Here is an 18891-nt window from a genome sequence, read left to right as displayed (position 1 = left end):
TTACTGCCAGAACTTTTTGAGCATGTTGCCGGTACCTCAATAAAGTTAATTGGAAAGTGGCAAGCATTAATTTTAGTTCCCGTGGTAAATTCATCAGTTTTTGTTCTGAATAAAACATAAAAAAAGATACGAGAAACTTACTTTTCATTATAACTCGTTAATTTTCGTGTAAATGATTTGAAACTTTTTTCATTTTCAAGGTTTTTTGAAGTACTTTAAACAGTGTATGATATTCTTTCTTCAAAAAACTGAAAATTTTCAGTTATTTGACGTTAAATACTCCTAATTTCAATCGCTAAAAACTCGGAAAGTATTGACTTTTTGAAACATGCTTGAATAAATTTCTTTTTTTTTGCTTAGATTACACCCTTCTAGCGATTCCCATTGTCATTTTTACCACCAATTTTTAAACAATGTAGTCGAACAGTTTTTATAAAAATTCATTGACTAGTTCTGGATTCCGAAATTTTGAGTTATTTATACCTTATGGCTCTCTGTTAAAAGGACCAAATGAATATAAAATTTCCTCATATACAGAAATCGATTGTTTTTTACGAAGTTATTCAATGCTTACATACAGATATAAAAAATGGCGTACCCGTTACATCAGTACATATTTTAATCAAAAGGCTTAGAAGTCTAATCAAATTATTATGCTTTTTTTTAATAAAATTATCAATACTTAAAATTTACTGTCACTAAAAAACGAGACTCTTTTTAGTCCAGTTTTCTCCATAAATCCCCCCCCCCCCTCACTGTGTCGGAGACCGACGAAACTTTATGTCCTCTAAAATTCGCCATATTCAATTTAATGCGACCCAGCGGGCAATCAAGACGCTTCTAACGATACCTCATTTGTCAAATTATGATAAGTAGTTTAGAAGCTAGGTCCGAACAGATGAACATACATTCATATCGGTCAAACGCATAACTCTCGCCATTGTCTAGTCGGGGTATAAATAATCACTCTAGCGTGTAATTAGATCAGGCGATTATTAAAACATAAAAAATAATTTACTTATTAATGATTAAAATTTAATAATAAATATACTCTATTTGATTTATTTTTCTAGATATATGTAGGCGAATTTGTTAAACTTGCCCCACAAGCATCGCATATTTTAACATTTTTCTCATTAATTAAAGTACATTTTGGACATTCAGAACCACCAACTGCCATTGGTGGCATTGGTGATGTTATCGAACTTCTTGATTTACCACACATTTCACAGATATCTTTTGTCGGTACATTTAAATATGTGCAAGCATTACAATGCCATTTTGAACTATTGCTTGTCGATGGATTTGTTTTTTTGTTATCCACTTCATCTTTAGGCGGTTCTTTGTGTCGTACATTCTCGTTTTTCGATGAAGTTTTCGCACGTGCTTTCTTAACGTCTAGTGTTTGTGAAACTGTAGGAGTCACTTGATCCTCGTAAGTTTTACTTTCTCGTGGTAACGATTTCGTTTTCACTGAATAATTATTGCGGCCTTTATTATTTGATGAGCTGTGCGATGATAGATTATCGTATGAGCTACTGTGAGCTACATTAATTCGACTATCGTAATTATCATCGTCCAATCGCATCTTTTGTAAGGCATCACTAATTTTCATACTTTTATGTTCGCCTCCTCGTGCACTTCGTTTTGTTTTACTTTTTGATTCTGGACATAGTAAATCCCCTCGTTGACCCATATCCTTATTGTAACCTTGGCTTTCTAAATTTCGGAATACGTAATCCCAACTTTCAAAAGTACCTGTAGAGTAATAAAAAGAAATTGAAGTGTTTAAAAAGTAGTAAACTTAAAATTGCTATCAGAAAACAAAAAATACGTTGTTATAGAAGGAAACAAGCCAAGAAACCATAGCGTCTTTTGTTGGCTAGCTTTTAATAGACCTTTTCATCATGTCATATGCGCAAGTGCAGAATTTATTTTTTCGTACTGACAGCAATAAGTAGGACTAAGATAGAAGATATTTGTTATGCATTTTATCATATTGGTTATAAATCATTTAGTACGAAACAAATGTGAATCGTGATTTTAAAATGAAAAGCCCTGTGGCTAAGTTAAACAAAAAAATTCGCAAAAAAAAAAAAAAAAAAAATTTTGCGATTTAAAAAGAAAGTTAACGTCCAATGCAAAAATATTAAATTGGAAAGTTCTAGATCTCAAAAAAACCTATCGATTGACGTATGGTAAGTCCGATTTGGATGCGTGGGTGCCGAGATAACATGAAAAAATGAGCGAAAATAGTCGTTTTTACATTTGATTATAACGTTTTTTCTTTTTCGATCTTTTTACAGTTGATATATAAGGCAGTTGTGAGTAATAGATTCACAAATCTTCAGTTTTTTTAGCCAATTTTGAAAATTTTTCGAATTATCGCATTTTTTCGAAAAAGAACACTTTTCGTAAAAACATTCCTCTTAGCCGAGGGACTATGGTAATGCGGTTTTTCGGGGTTTAATCTCTTCGCCTAGACTTTTTCAATCATGATATTTTTGCAGCAAGTGAAATTTTTTAATTTTTGACGCCGAAATCGGGCCTCGAAAAAAGGGCATTTTTGGGGATGCAGAAACACTCGATTTTAACGGGATCATAGCCGTCGTTACACGAAAGATAACATTTGCAAATATTTCTTTTTTAATGTAAAGTAAGTATTTATTATTAACAAATGCAAGTTTCACTTGCTGCTAAAATATGATGCTCAAAAAAGTCTAGACGAAGAGATTAAGTACCGAAAAACCGCTCTACCTTAGTCTCTCGATCAAGAGTAAATTTTTTACGAAAGGTGCCCTTTTTCGAAAAATGCGATATTTCTAAAAATTTTCAAAATTTGTTTCTAAACAAAAATGAAGATTTGTGAATCTGTTGCACTAGAAGAACATAGTGCATCTATTCGATTAAAAAACATTGGTGCAACAGCTTTTTCAGACCATTGCATTTTAAATGCCCATAAATTTGATGATAAATTCAAATGTCAAATAAAATCAATTAAACACATGCGAGAATGGGAACCTTATTTTTAGAAGGGTTAAAATTTGGAAATATTCAAAAACAACGTGTAACGATGAAAAGGATGTGTTACGAACTGCTATTTTGAGTCTAAAGTTCAAATAATTTTCTTTAAATTTTCATTTCAGTTTCCAAGGTAATCATATTTAAGGTCAAAAAATTTTATAAAACCATGGTATTCATTTTGAGAATGAACGCAAGTTCGAAAAATTTTGAGATCAAATAAAAAAAACTTGTAGTCATACACTAATAATAAAATTATTTTTCATTATTTTAATTATTTATTATAATATAGTATGTACTACCAAAAACTTAAATTCAATTAATTAAAAAAATTACCTTTTTTGTAAAGTAAAAAAAAAAATTATTTTCATCCAATTTTAAACATTAAACAAAATAATACTCATGTAATTCTTTCCCATAACGCTTAGTTTCGAGATTAAAGTTATAAAATATTATATTATTCGTCAAAATATTATATATTATATTATTCGTCTTTATAGCTCCAAAGAGAGACAAAGACAAATTTTTATATTTTAGTTGAAAAATTGACTTTAAGATAAATTTCAAACGGTAGTAAATTCTTTAAAGTGTTTAGAATACACCATAATTATTTCAAATTAATATTTAATAACTTAAAAAATTATTTAGTGTGAGACACTCGTTTTTGATGTTACAGCAATCCAAAAATGACGCAAAAATACCTATTTTCAGCGTTAAATTAAGATTATAAATAATGGAGATATACTTCCGAGAGTGGAAGTTTTTTATTGGAAATTTCCTTCTCTTTAAGTATCTTTTTTTGAAATTTCTTAAATATTAATATTTTATGAAATATTGGGGAAAAATGAAATAACTTGTTTTCTTTATCTTTAATTGTTTATAACTTTTGCAATTTTTTTATGTGCTAAAAGACGCTTCTAGCACATTTTTCTAGACATCATTCCAAATCCAACAAGCTATAGCCTAAGTGTGTCCTTCTTGGACAGCCAATATAACCTAACCTATTTCTATATACTTCACCAATTTGAACTTGTTGACTAGACTACCAATAAATAAATAAATGTATGTACCTGTTCCTTCGTCACGAGCTTTTGGTGATGGTATTGTCAGTTCTGTGTTATTGTTGTATGAAGATGATTTCTTAGGAAGTTCTTGATATGCCACACTGTCTAGTTCAATCAACTGGCCGGTGGGTACTTGAACTGTTCGTGGTATTTGTTGCGTGTAACCACTATTTGTTACATAACTATTGCTCCCATTTTGTGGCGAACAACAGTAACCATTATTGGGTGATGAATAAATAGGTGTTTTTGGTGTGATTACTGGTTGATAGGTAGTTGGAGCATATTGCGATGCATATCTTTGATGTGGGATGGTAGGATAAGAAGTAACAGGCGCTGTGCCATATGTTCCATATCCATAATAAGGATTAGTACCATAAATAGTCGGTTGAGGTGGCGGTGCGTGTACAACTAGTGGTTGATATCGAGCGTAATTATCAATTACATGTGATGTTATGGGTGTTGTATTATATATTGGTTGGGCTAAAGAGGCTAATGGTGGTGATAAAGGATGTTGGACTATTTGTGTTGGGACAGGAGCTTGTGTACTTTGATAATTACGTTCATGCCATCTGTAAGCAAGCGCACGAACAGCTTGATCTGGTGAACATATATGTTTTTCACGAAATTCTAATACATCTAGCCATGATATTTTAAAGCGTGATGATATTTCTTCCCATATATTTTTTATAATCTGCAAACAAATTTTTTATATTAAATATTAGTCGCATCAATGAAAGATTTTACTCAGGAGTCCTCAATAACAGCATACCTCAATATTATAAAATAGTAGTTTTAAAGAGAAATACTTTGGAAAAAGTCAGAGTGTAGGAAGTTTTTTAAAAAAAAAATCAGAAAGGTGTGAAAAAACTTTCTTGTTACAAAAAAGAAAACGGAAAAAGCATTTTAATAATAAAACAAAAAATAGGGGGCTACAGTGCTAAAAATGAGACTATCTGAAGTTAAATCCGTTTTAAACTTTACAAGAAAACATGGTTTTGTCGCAGAAAGTTTTTTTTCCTTTATTTTCTCGGCTTGTATACTCGCAGGAGAGTCTGCATACCCCCCCCCCCCCCACATACAAACAACGTGGGACATTAGTCTTGAGCCTATGCATAAAGATAGCCCTTATGGAAATAAATCTGTTCTGGAACTCTTTTGAAATTCAGGAAAAGAATATGTGATGTAAAAAATTGAGTTTTTTGATTAATTTTTCTTGTAAATGTCATAGGTTGCGCAATAGCGAAATAACTGCAAATCCACTGCCTGACTCAAGATTCTATTCACCAATATTAAATTGGTCGTTAGGAGATATGAAACCCCTCCAAAAAAACATGAGAGAAATAATATAGAGTGATCATTTACCTGACATTCAACAAATGCCACCAATGAATCTCTCGATACATTTGCGACACGATCCGGACATATTGGACCTTCTAATACCATAACACTATCCCCGACATGTTTATAACCCATAACTTCAAGCATTATTTCAGCACCAACTAAATTCGCTTCAATTTCATGCTTGTAAAATCCACTATACAATCGTATTGTTCGATATTCTTTTCGCCATGGCTGTGCTAGTAAATTACCGGCATACATACTTAGAGCATTCCAAGCTAATGCTGCGCGATAACCACTAAAATCTGTTTTGTAACTTGCTGAACGATGTAACACATCCGCTGTTTCACGAAAGCAAAATTTATGTTGATTCGGTACCAAACATAAATACTCTCTGATGTAGGCTAAAATAAAAAAATATATTTTAATTTTGGAAAAGGACTCGTAATACTCCAATAGATATACACAAAAATAGGATGTCTATTAGCTACTATAGGATGTCTATCCTAAGTTTTCGACCTCGAGGATCCTGTGCTAATTTGAGGGGAGGGGGGCTGTTCAAAAAATTTTTTTTGGAAAATTTGTGAGAAAATGTAAACAACTACATTATTCTACTAATTGGGTATGATATTCAGTATAAATAGCGAGAAACGCATTTCGCCAAGGGCCATGGGAAAATATTCCCATTAAAAAATGGTTCACGCCAATGAAAAATAGATTATGATTTCAAAATTACAAACAACAATCCAAAGAATAAATACAAGGTCGAAAACTTAGGATAAACATCCTCGAGTACCCCCAAAAAGCCTGTAAAAATTTCATTAACTTTGGAATACTTTCCAGGTAAAAAGTACATATCTGCTGGAGTATAATCTAATCATTTTAGATATATTATACGCTAGTAAAATCTTACAAAAAAACAACTAAAATGGCTAAACGCGAAGTAAAGCTGCTATTTTGGTGTGTTAGTTGGACCACTTAGGGGACTGTGAAACTACATTTTGTAAGCAAAAATAGTTGTGCTACCAGCGTATTCAGTGAAAAACTGCAAAATTTTCGCACTTTTTTCACTTTAACACAAAAACTATGAGCTTTTGACATTGGTTGTTACTATCATTTTGAAAATATATTGAATTTGAAACAATTGAAGAAAACACACTGCTCCATACGTCTATTTAGTCCCGGCAAAATTCGAAATAAAGTCAAATTAACAGAAAAGTTCGAAAAATTTCAAAATTGTAAAAACCATTTTTCTAATTTTCCGGGGGGGTTGTGTTGTGGAATATGAAATTTTGCGAACTTTTCTGTTAATTTGAGTCGATTGGTGAAAATTCCATCTTTCTAGCATGTATAGAACAGGCAAGCGTTTTTTTGGGTAGTCTCTCTTAACAATCAAGCACTTCCAAAGTCAAAGTCAAGTCAAATTCAATTTGGAAAAAAATTTTTGCGGGATGTTGCCTAGTTAGCTTTACACTAGAAATAAAAGTTTTATACATTAGAAAATCTGATTTTTTCATAGGATTTTTGAGGGATGAAAATCGTAAAAATCGCGGTTTTTCAAATTTCACGAATTTTTTACTCGAAAAGCGATTTTTCCAAAGCGATTTGGTTAATACTACTCATTTATTTAAAAAAAATATTAGTATAGGGGAGGTTTTAATGTGGTTGCAACCGTCTTCAGTTACTTTTAGACTTTGGATTCGTAATCAGCAACCCCAAAACCCTCCAAACAGAATATTTTCGAGATGAAATTTTGAATTTTTATCTCTGTCAATTCTAGGGGTGATTTTAATGGGATTATAACCATCTTCAGTTGCTTTTTAACCTCGACGTTTTAAACTTTTTTGGCTAAAATTTGGTTTTCAACAAGTTTTTTGATTATCGAATGGATTTGATCAAATATTTGATAATAAGCCGGAATAAATGTCAAAAGTGGGGAAACAGCAATAATTTTAATGAAAATTTTTGAAACGTTTATAACACTCCAAGGAACATTCAGCCTACTTAACCTAGTCATAAGAGTGTACAGGGATCCAGCAGGGAGCATCATGTAGTCCAAATTATTTTGAAATGTTTACTTTGGCTAAAAAAGGTAATCTAGTAGGTAATTTTGGTTTTTGAATACGAATCCAATGTCAAATTACACGAATTCTGTCACGTATTCCAAAAATCGTGCCATTTTTGATCCGAAGTTCTACTTTTGGCGCAAAAACGGAAAATTAAGTATTTATCGTCCAAACTGTTATCTAGGAGGTATGGCACGATTATTGGAATACGTGACAGAATCTGTTAATCTGACATTATTCGTAATCAGCGACCAAAAATATCTTCTAGATAACATTTTGGGTGATAAATACTTAGTTTTCCGTTTTTTTTATTCAAAAAATGGAATTTCGAGTCAAAAACGGCACGATTTTTGGAATACGTGACTGAATTTGTGTAATCTGACATTGGATGCGTATTTAGCCAACAAAAATATTTCAAAAAAATTTGGGATAAATATGCCCACCGTTGGGACCCTATGCCCCCCCCCACCTTATGACTAGGTTAAATTGGCTGAATGTTCTTTTGGGTCTATAAAAAACCAACTGATTTTATATCTTTGGCTATTTTTAATACTTCTAGAAGACTAAGAACAAAAGAACTAAGACGCTAAAAAATAAATTTCGAATGCGGGGAGGGGCGCTAAAGAAGTATTGCGCCCCGGTTGCAAGTTAAGCTGGCTACGCCACTGCCTTTCATGTTGTTTATGTTTTTTATGAATTGGTAAAGACTCCCACGAAACAAAATGAAAAGGAATTTTGGTCAAATTGAGACTGAATACTCAATTAGAAATTGATTGGATAAAATCAAAATTATCGAATTAAATTTACCCCACTGGAAAAAGTATTCATTATTAATGACTGCGGGGGATGCTGATAGAAACATTTGTTTAATAATGTCCAAAAACGTCAGGTAATTTGACTACAGATCCTCTTTTCTAGATGTTTTGATTGGTTCTTTAACACACATACCTTCTAGTTTCTGCCGTTGATCAATTTTTTGTGGACTTTCCTCCGTCTCCAGGTAACTATAATGTAATTGATTAATATGGTGTTTTAATTCGGACAAACGGTCCTGGGTCAAATATTCGGCCATCACAACCATGGAGCTAATAATCTATTGTGCTGGTGCACATAAATTCGTATACTTTAAGTAGATATAACTAAAAAAGCAATAAAAATGACATCTTTAATATTTGAAAATTAATATATTATTGAATTGAATACCTTCGTAATCTAGTTCTAATTATGAGCTGATTTTGATTTATTTTTGGTTTTTCACTAGGTCACTATTAAATGTCAAACACAAATATTATTATCTTATTTTTGTTTTTATTTAGATATTTCATTAAATGTAAATATTTTAAGAATAAAAATTACAGGTGTGAAATTCACCCAAACAGCAATGAAAATTACATTTTCTTATAAAATTTTGAAAATATAAACAATATTTTGACTTTTATTTCAACAAAAATCAGGTAATTTCCCTACTGTACATATGCTCTAGATAGGCCATTTAAACTTTGTTAATGGAGGGAAATTTAAATATTATATCGACATTTCATACCCTTTCGACATTTTTTTAAACTTATTTTTTTTAGTTCAATATAAATTAAGATAATGGCTAGTGAATCAATAAAAAATTTCACTCTTTGTGATTTTATATTGAGTAATTTAATTATCTATTTCTATTATATCAAATTTGAAAAATTTCATCAAAATTTTGATATTATTATTAATAATTAGCTGCGCTCGGTAGAGCTCAGTTAGTACATGGACCTACTGCAAATGGTTCCAAATAAACTTCTACCCCGTTTTGCATCTTTTGACATTTAGTTTGGTTTAGTTTAATTTTGACGGTTTTGAACACCATTTCTATATTCCAAAGTGGACTGCCTAAAGCATTTACATAAAACAAAAAACACATCGATACTTTTATACCATGCATATATGAAATATACATAGTATATTAAGTTTAGTCCCAAGTTTGTAACGCTTAAAAATAATGATGCTAGGAAAAAAATTTTGTCATAGCTCTTCATAAAATCACCTAATTATAGTCCATTTCCGGTTGTCCGTCCGTCCGTCCGTCTGTGGACACGATAACTCAAAAACGAAAAAAGATATCGAGCTGAAATTTTTACAGCGTACTCAGGACGTTAAAAGTGAGGTCAAGTTCGTAAATGAGCATCATAGGTCAATTGGGTCTTGGGTCCGTAGGACCCATCTTATAAACCGTTAGAGATAGAACAAAAGTTTAAGTGTAAAAAATTAAACAACTTTTGTTTGAAACATTTTTTCGTAAACATCACTGTTTACCCGTGAGGGCGCCAATTAGGCGGAAATTTTATAATATGTGTACAAACTATACACTAAATGTCGGTCGGTAATGCAGAAACCTATAAAGTCATTTACATATGTACTATACTTTATTAGTTATGTATGTGTCACATGTTTGTATTTGTAATGTGATAAAGAAATCAACACTGACTATGCATGGTATTTCAACAATTAACTCAGTCAATCGTTTGTTTTCACTTGTTACTTAATTAACTTTAATATTTTTTTTAAATTTACGGGTTCTAAAACAAATTTTAACACATCATACTCTCAATGTTTTCAGATAGGGTTGAAGCTATACATACCGATTGGACGATTGGTAACGTTCTATCTCTCAAAGTTTCAGAAAAACGCTTGGAAAATAAATTACGCAAGTTATAGGGCCATATGGTTTTCACTACTTTTCTCCGAAATTATAAGAGATAGAAGTTTCCCGTTTGGTAGAGAAGTTCGAGTTATTGGTTTATAATGAGTAGGTATTATGATTATCTATTACTTCGAATTCGTAAATTTTATATAATTTAGCGCTCTGTGCTTAGCGTTCGCTCGACAGCGTTCATGTATCGGGGACCTGCTAACTATACGGATTATAGTTAGCAGATAATACGGATTATAGTTAGCTCCGTATAGTTAGCAGATAAAATTGTTATTTTTCACTCAAACTATTTCCATTCATTTGGGAATCGTTTGGGAGGATTTGGGAATATAATTTTAGAATTTGGGAATTATTAGTTTTCCTGTAATTAATGATTCTTTTTTCAGCGTATAGTTAGCAGGTAGGAAATTAAATCCACTTAATTTTTATGTTTTTCGAAAGGAAATCATTTGGGAATTACGATAAACACGGTTTCAGAGTTTGGGAATGTATACTTAATTAATAATCACCTATTTTTTAGTTTATTTATAGGTTATGTTAATTAACCGTACACCTGAACCATTAATTGTTATATGACAGTATGGCGCCAATATTCAAATATGTATTACTGAATAATTTATTTTATAATTTATGTAAATGTTAAGTTTTATTTTGCCTTAAAACTGATCTTATTCAATTGGAAATCGTTTGGGAAGATTTAGGAATATATTTTTATTATTTAGGACTGATTAGTTTTCATTTAATTAATTAGTTCTTCAAAGCGTATACATAGAAGGTAAAAAATTAAATTTTCACCATTTTTACGTTATTTGATAATAATTTACATGGAGACTAATCTAATTAATTTGGGAATCACATTAAACACGGTTTCATCATTTGGGAAAGTATAATTAATTTATTAATTACATTTATTTTTTAGTTGATTTTTTGTGGTTATATTAATGGCGGCAATATTCAAATGTTACACGCCTGATCCCTGCTTCATATAAAGGGTATGTTCCGATATACACTGGAAGCACTGCCCAGTACTATTACTGTAGAAAAATCCGTTCCGTTATAAACGTCAGTATACTGCCACAGTACCCTAGGGGAATATATGACAGTATAAATAACCAAATATTTTTACTGAGAGCACTGGCGTTTTTGAGGTAAGGTACTCGCCAGTACTTCGATCACGTGATCAGTCAAAGCCAATTGAATTCTAAACCGTTGACTCTTAAACATTGAAAATATATATATTTTGTAAATGGCTTAATGGCCTTTGCCAAAATATTTTAAATAAAAAAAAAAAGAAAGGTATATATTTTTTTTTATTCTCAAAGATTTATTTTAAGAATTACAGTAGATATTTGTAGAAGATTTATCAAAATAAATTCTCAGTAAAAATAAAACTACATAAACATGTTCAAAAATTACAATAATTTCATTACTTCTCATTAGTTTTTTCAATAAATTAGCTTTATACGCTTTTTCATAAAGTTATTTTACATGAAGACAGATTGACAATAAAATTTACAATTTTTTCGTACATTTTTTAATATTCGATATTTTGAAGTTTATTGATGATTAAACAGATTATTTTTAATATGAAAACTACTTACTTGTATTATTAAGTTCAATTAACAATTGATATTAATATAAATGTTTTCAATTTGACAATACTCCAACAATAGATTTTGTTATTTAATTAGGAAACTTTAATACGCTCATTTGAAAAGCGCGTCAAAAAACGATGCTGACAGTATACTGGAGTGCGTTCCGTTTTAAATAGTAACCAGTATAACTGGCTATAAAGGAACGGCTTCACAGTATACTGAATTGACGTCTACTGTACAGTAGTCCCAGTACATATCGGAACACGGCCAAAGAGTTTATAGCATATACTTGAAACTCGATAAATAACTTTTATCGATAAAAAAAGCTTCAAACAAAACATTTTGGGTGAATATGCGCACATCTTACGCAGATATTTATAAACTTGACCTAAGATTTCAAGTTCAATGAAAAGCTCAATCTACTCCGTAATTGGTAACAGATAGAGAAACACTTTAAATTAGAAAGTTTTTATGGTTAAAAATGTAACATTTTTGTTCGAAACATTTGCCGAAAACAGTATAGTTAACGAAAAAACGGACTGAAAAGTTTTACCCAAAATAATTATAACTTATAATTGTTTCTACGTCATCAAGACACTCTTCAAAAAATATTTTCCAATAAATCCGTACGTAAAGTATACGAAAATTGGGTTCATTTCGCGTTTGGGCGAGTGTTCCTGAAAATGGTTTAAAGTATTAAAGTTGTAAGTAATATCTTGGAAGTAATAGTTCGTATAACAGTAATATAACAGTATACGTTCGTAATCGTAAATATAATACAACTAGCTGTTAAACCCGTTTCGCTGGGTTGTTTTTGCACATTTAAATATCAAAATTGTATTTAAATTTAAATATCAAAAGACATTTGCGCCAGTAGCGCCATCTAGTGAAAATTATTAGAACTATTCTGAGAAAATAATAATACTTATAAGTAAACAATTTATCATTGGACGTAAACAAGCAAACCACACCCATTGTCACATAGTTTGTTTGTTTAAGTACAATAATTTAATGTTTTTGCAAAATAATATAATCGAATCAAATCATGTTATAATTTCTAAAAATCCCTACCTCAGTTGAATATTCTTCAAAAAAAAAAATTTACTAATATCTTCTGATTATCATTGGCTACTGGTTATCGAATGACAGTCAATGAATAATCAAATTTATCAATTTTTGTCATACCTGTAGCTCCCAAATTAAGGCTCAGATCGATGTTTGGAAAAGAGTTTTTTTGTTGCTCTTGATGAGCTTATTTTGGAAAGTTAGGTTTCTGCAGTTAATAACAGAACACGTTGTATATAGATTTATTACATGTATCAGTCTATGGTAATAAGAAATTTAAAATTTGGAAAAAGTTCAATTCTGTAGACTGAAACGTAAAGAGTTTGAATTTTTTGTTTCTCCGATACTACCCTCCATGCTCTGACACATTACGAATTTTTGCGATTAAAAATGACGACTATTTATCTTGTCCAAACTTAGATTTTTATGTCTAAATAAAAATTAATGTAGTTCTTGTGTAGCATCATGCCATGGACACGTAAACAAACACTTTAAACTCAAAAGGGAGAATGGACATAATTTGCCAACGAAACGGCAGAAGTTATAGCGTCGCTAGTGTTCCTTTTACACCGAATGCATAGCACAAAATAAATACGAACGTACGTACAAAATATTACATAAATGCACCATATTTTTTAAATCAAACTTGTGCTTTATATTCGCTTCACTATCCGATGCAAAAGGAATCTACTGACATCATAATTTTGACAGATATTTGGTTACATAGAGGGTATTTTCCGTAATATATGTCAGTATACTTCTCATTGGTAATGCCACTATACTGATGATTCGATCTGAAATACATTGGCCAGCGCCAAATTTTCACTGTAACCTATTTCCAAAGATTGGATGTATTAGTTTTACGACATTTGTCGTGTTGTTGTTGAAACATAATTTAATAAAGTTATTATTCCACGCACTCTAATGCATACAAGTTCGACCGAATAGTTATCCGTCACGCTTTTCTCATGACGTCATTACTACTGACCAGTATACTGATGTATATTTGGGAAAACGCTCAAAGTGTGTTGTCTCTACGAGTCATACAAGCAAAATATGAAGTAATCCTCAAAACTTCAAATACGTATAGTATGGGTAATTAGCCGATAATTTTTGATTGCAGTGTTGGGAAAGAAATACCCCAAGAAATTGAAAAATTAATGGATTAAAACATTAAACAAAAATACACACAAATTTTTATTGTCAGAACAATTTTATTTATAAAAATTACATCCGATTTATATTTAAAATTATAGAACTTATCTTAGTGTTAAGTTTTATTTATTACTCCGCATTGTTCAAATGAGATTGTCTTAAATTATATTTGTTAGAGATTTTTTTGTCAGAATCATCAGATATTTGTTCGTCAAAATTCTCAGAAATGTCGTTACCTGAAGACGACTTTTTTGGTTTATGCGTTTGGTTATGTTTCAAATAACTCATTCGACAATTAAATTTTTCGTCACAAATATTACATGAGAAAGGTTTTAAATGTCGAATTAAATTCTGTCGCAAGCTAAATTTATAATCACAAAAATTACATGGAAAAAGTTTTTCTCCAGTATGGATTACTCGATGTGTTACCAAATGAGCCCGTTGGGTAAATTTTCTATCACATTCATCACATGCATACTGTTTTGAAATATGTACGAGTTTATGTTGTAGTATATTGCGTTTCGTTGAGAAGGATTTCTCGCAAACATCGCATTTAAAAGGTTTTTCTTTAGTATGCACTGATCTTACATGATCAAGCAATGGTCGTTGGTCTACATATTTTTTATCACAAATATTACATGCAAAAGGTTTTTCTTCAAGATGTATTTGTTTATGTTTAGCCAGATATTTTTCCGCTATTTTTTTACCACAAACATCACAAGATACAAGAATTTTTCCATGAATATGAATTGATTTATGTCGACTATAACTTGATCGATGAATGAATTTTTTATTACAAACATCACATGAAAATCGAAAAACTTTTGAATGTATTACTTTATGTTGAGATAAACTACAACTGCGACCAAAAAGTTTTCCACAAACATCACAAGAAAATGTTTTTTCTCCAGTATGAACTATTTGATGAGCATCTAAATCACCTTTCCTCACAAATAATCTGTCACAAATATCACAAGAATATGGCCTCTCTCCGGTGTGAGTTCGTTTATGTAGAACTAAATGTGATTTATCTATAAATTTTTTCTCACAAACGTCACAAGAAAACGGTTTTTTCCCTGTATGAATTCTTTTGTGTTGGTACATAACGCTTTTAGTGCTGAATAATTTCTTACAAATATTACATGGGATTTTTTCAATAATTTCTCCAGTATGACATCTCTGATGTCTTAATAAATTGTATTTAGTGGTGTAAATTTTATCACAATTATCACACGAGAAACGTTTTTTTGTCGTACGAACCGGTTCTTCTTTATCTGAATCACTCTCTTCGAATTCTTCATTTTTCACTATAAAATCTGCATCTAGTTCTGTTTTTATATTTTCATCATCTATAATTAATTCTGTGTTTAATCTTTCAATTTTAATTTGTATATCTTTAATTAAAAACGATTTCTTAGCAATATTTTCCATTTTTTAAATTTCGATTTCTGTAAAATTATGTAAATTTTTTTAAACTGTATTTTATCAAAAAATTGTTTTTTATTTTCAAAAAAGTTTAATTTATGTTAAAAGTTGGAAGATTTTTTTGACGAATAGGCGTTTCATGCTTACCATGTGTTAATTTATGATCATGAAGGTTATAAAGATCTTAAACATGAAGGTTATAAAGAAGGAGAACGATCGCTACGTGTTAAACTGTTAAAGCATTAGTGCGTCCATGAAGGTTATAAGAAAGAGAACGATCGCTATGGAAAATATTGTCCCCGAAATATGGATAAAATAAGTGAGGCGCTGTAACCGCTAACTAGTATCAATAAAAGCGGGCTGTTGTGCGCTAATTTGAAATGATATAGCAATTTGTACATTATGCAACTAACTTCATCTACTTGTACTCATAAACAGCTAACTTCGCAGATACTACTTCTTGATGACAGCGCGGCTGGTGGCTGAAAAATGAACTATAAATTCTACAAATTTTCAGGGACAGACGCGCTCATGAAGGTTATAAAGAAGGAGAACGATCGCTTAAGCTTGTATGAAAATGGTATTCATCCTATTTGCATGACATTAGAAAACTTATAATATTAAAGATTATAAGTTTTCTAATGTCATGCAAATAGGATGAATACCATTTTCATACAAGCGATCGTTCTCCTAGTCATTAGAAAACTTATAATCTCTAATATTATAAGTTTTCTAATGTTGATGCATATAGAATAAATACCATTTGTATGCAAGACAATAAGCTTACTATTCAAGATAGGAACCTTATTATATAAGATAATAATGAGATCTATTTTGACGATTATACTAATTTAGTTTGCGTTGATCTTCAGAGATGGCATTAAATGACCGGCAATAAAAATTAGCATTGACTTTCGCTTCTGTCTTACCGATATATTCTCTGGTTCACAAGCACATGGGCGGATAGGCCAAAAGTACACATGCTTATAAACTTCATGGTACACATAATAATTATAAACGTCAAAGTTGGTGCTTATTTACTAGGACCGTTTTTACTGCTTTATAAATTAATAATTAATTAAATTGGAAAGAAAATGGTAAACAATTCATTTAATGATGTAAATAAGCATTTATTTGTCAACAAAGAAAATATAAAAGTTGAAAAACAAGTAAATACAGAATTAGTGGATGTTAAAGAAGAAATATTAGATGAAGATGTTAAAATAGAAGATGGAAAAATTAAAAATGAAATTCAAGAAGACGATGTTACAATCGAACAAGGACGAATTAAAAATGAAATATTAGAAGACAGCAAAGTTAGTGTGAATCCTGAAATAATTTATGTGAAGCAAGGAAATTTGTCTACAATTAATTGTGAAAACAAATTAAATACAGAATTTATTATAAAAGACGAAATATTCGATGTAAGTGTTTTAGAATCATAACAAGTTATCGCAGAAGAAAAGACATTTTCATGTGATAGTTTTGGGAATAGATTTAGTAATAAAAGGACTTTAAGCTATCATAAACAACTTAAAAAGACAAAGTTTGGGAAAAATTCTTTAACATGTGAAGTTTGTGATAAAACATTTACTAGAAAATATAATTTAATGAAGCACAAACGAATTCACTCTGGAGAAAAACCATATTCATGTGATATTTGTGACAAAACATTTGTTTATCGAAGCAGTTTAGTTGATCATAAACGAATTAATAGCGGAGAAAAACTATTTCGGTGTGACATTTGTGATAAAAAGTTTACTAATCCTAGTAGTTTAATTTCACATAAACGAACTCATTCTGGAGAAAAACCATATCCATGCAACTTTGGTGATAAAACATTTTCTCAGTCAAGCTCTTTAATTGTACATAAACGAATCCATTCTGGAGAAAAACCATTTTCATGTGAAATTTGTGAAAAAACATTTCGACATAAAAATAATTTAATTGCACATACACGAATTCATAGTGGCGAAAAACCATTTTCTTGTGAAATTTGTGATAAGACATTTAATCAGCAAAGTAGCTTAACTTTACACAAACGGACTCATACTGGAGAAAAACCATTTTCCTGTGATATTTGTGAAAAATCATTTAGACACAAAAGTTATTTATATGTACATAAACGATTACACAATGATGGAAAATGAATCCACATTAAAGAAAAGCCATTTCCATGTGATTTTCTTAAGAAATCATTTAAACATAGAAAAAATGTACGTAAAAGAAAACTCAATGGGATAGAATCATTTTCAAAAATAGAATCATTTTAAATAGTGAAATAATTATACAGAATGTTCGATTTACATCTAGGCATATAAATATCACGAGTATATCAGAATACATGTGCTAAGCAATGCATCTAAGTGAGAGGTATTATGTAAATGTGTTGAAGCATCTATATGCGTTGAGATAGTTTTAAGACGCTTGTAGAGTGGGAGTTTCTTAGTTGAATAGATGAACTACATCAGATCAAGTCACGATACAAGTCACTTTTGAAATTTCATATAACACCTATAATACCTCTTACTTAGGTGCATTGCTTAACGCATGTACTCTGTCATACTCGTGATATTTGTATGCCTAGATGTAAATAGAACATTCTGTATACTAAATAAGGCTGTCTTAATCAAATTGGACGCTGGGATGCGAAATTCAGCCTGCGTGCATCCTTGCCACTAAAAGAAAACTAAAAATAAATTTGTAAAATCCTCATTTTAAAATAGTTTCTTTACCATAAAGTTGGGTTTATATTTAAAAATCGAATTATTTTTTTCTTTTTCTTATTAAAATGGTAAAAATTTGAATATTATTCTTCGAAAACCGGAGAGTTGGCAACCCTAACAAGTGCCACTGAAGTAATTAAAACTGTACGTCGTTCGATATCTGTTTTTTCATAGTTCTTTGTAATTTTCTTCAATTTTGCAGGCCGTAACGTGTGAAGTGCTTTACATATCTAATTATTTTTCGCCTTGGTTCATAATTTCGTTTATTTTAGAATAATTAATATTATAATTTTTATATTTACAGTTATTTATTCAAATAAATATTGTTACTTTAGTTAAAGAAATCTTTATTTAAAATAAAAAATTTTTTCATCCAATTTTACCGCCCTTTACAAGCATAAATGTGAATTAAGACACAAGTTTTTCTTTTCCTTACATGTGTTTCGCACCAATGAAAGAAATGAAATTTAAAAAAATATGTCGAACGTCTTCGATTCGTTTCCATAATTGCGATACCCTCGTAAATTGGCCACCACGTTCTACTGATTTAAATCCATTGAATTGTTATTTATGGGGACATATAAAAAGGGTGGTTTACCAGAGACTACTAAAATATGTGGGGCAATTATGAGAAGGAAATAAACTAACTGAACATTGATGTATTTGTTCTGTAAAAGGAATCTTTCTAATCAATATAACTTTGCTGAGCCGGACGGATCACATAAAAATTATTACGCTGGCCGG

The 18891-nt window shown here is 30.6% G+C and overlaps 2 protein-coding genes across 2 annotated transcripts; both read right to left on the bottom strand.

Moving 5' to 3' along the window:
- Positions 1-1039: 1039 nt before the first annotated feature.
- Positions 1040-8852, bottom strand: LOC123301449 (protein tamozhennic). The gene is made up of 5 exons (XM_044884187.1): positions 8693-8852; positions 8438-8628; positions 5448-5827; positions 4092-4776; positions 1040-1758 (listed from the first exon to the last, which is right to left on the bottom strand). Exons 2-5 carry the CDS (start codon positions 8568-8570, stop codon positions 1070-1072), a joined length of 1887 nt encoding a protein of 628 aa, XP_044740122.1. The 5' UTR covers positions 8571-8628; positions 8693-8852; the 3' UTR covers positions 1040-1069.
- A 5266-nt stretch (positions 8853-14118) lies between these two features.
- Positions 14119-15605, bottom strand: LOC123301453 (zinc finger protein OZF-like). The gene is made up of 2 exons (XM_044884191.1): positions 15569-15605; positions 14119-15444 (listed from the first exon to the last, which is right to left on the bottom strand). The coding sequence occupies exon 2, from the start codon at positions 15425-15427 to the stop codon at positions 14126-14128; it is 1302 nt and encodes a 433-aa protein (XP_044740126.1). The 5' UTR covers positions 15428-15444; positions 15569-15605; the 3' UTR covers positions 14119-14125.
- Positions 15606-18891: the final 3286 nt, after the last annotated feature.

Source organism: Chrysoperla carnea, chromosome 5 (assembly GCF_905475395.1).
Source record: "Chrysoperla carnea chromosome 5, inChrCarn1.1, whole genome shotgun sequence".
In the NCBI taxonomy this organism is placed as follows: Eukaryota; Metazoa; Arthropoda; class Insecta; order Neuroptera; family Chrysopidae; genus Chrysoperla; species Chrysoperla carnea.
This window is presented reverse-complemented; position numbering and strand designations above follow the sequence as displayed.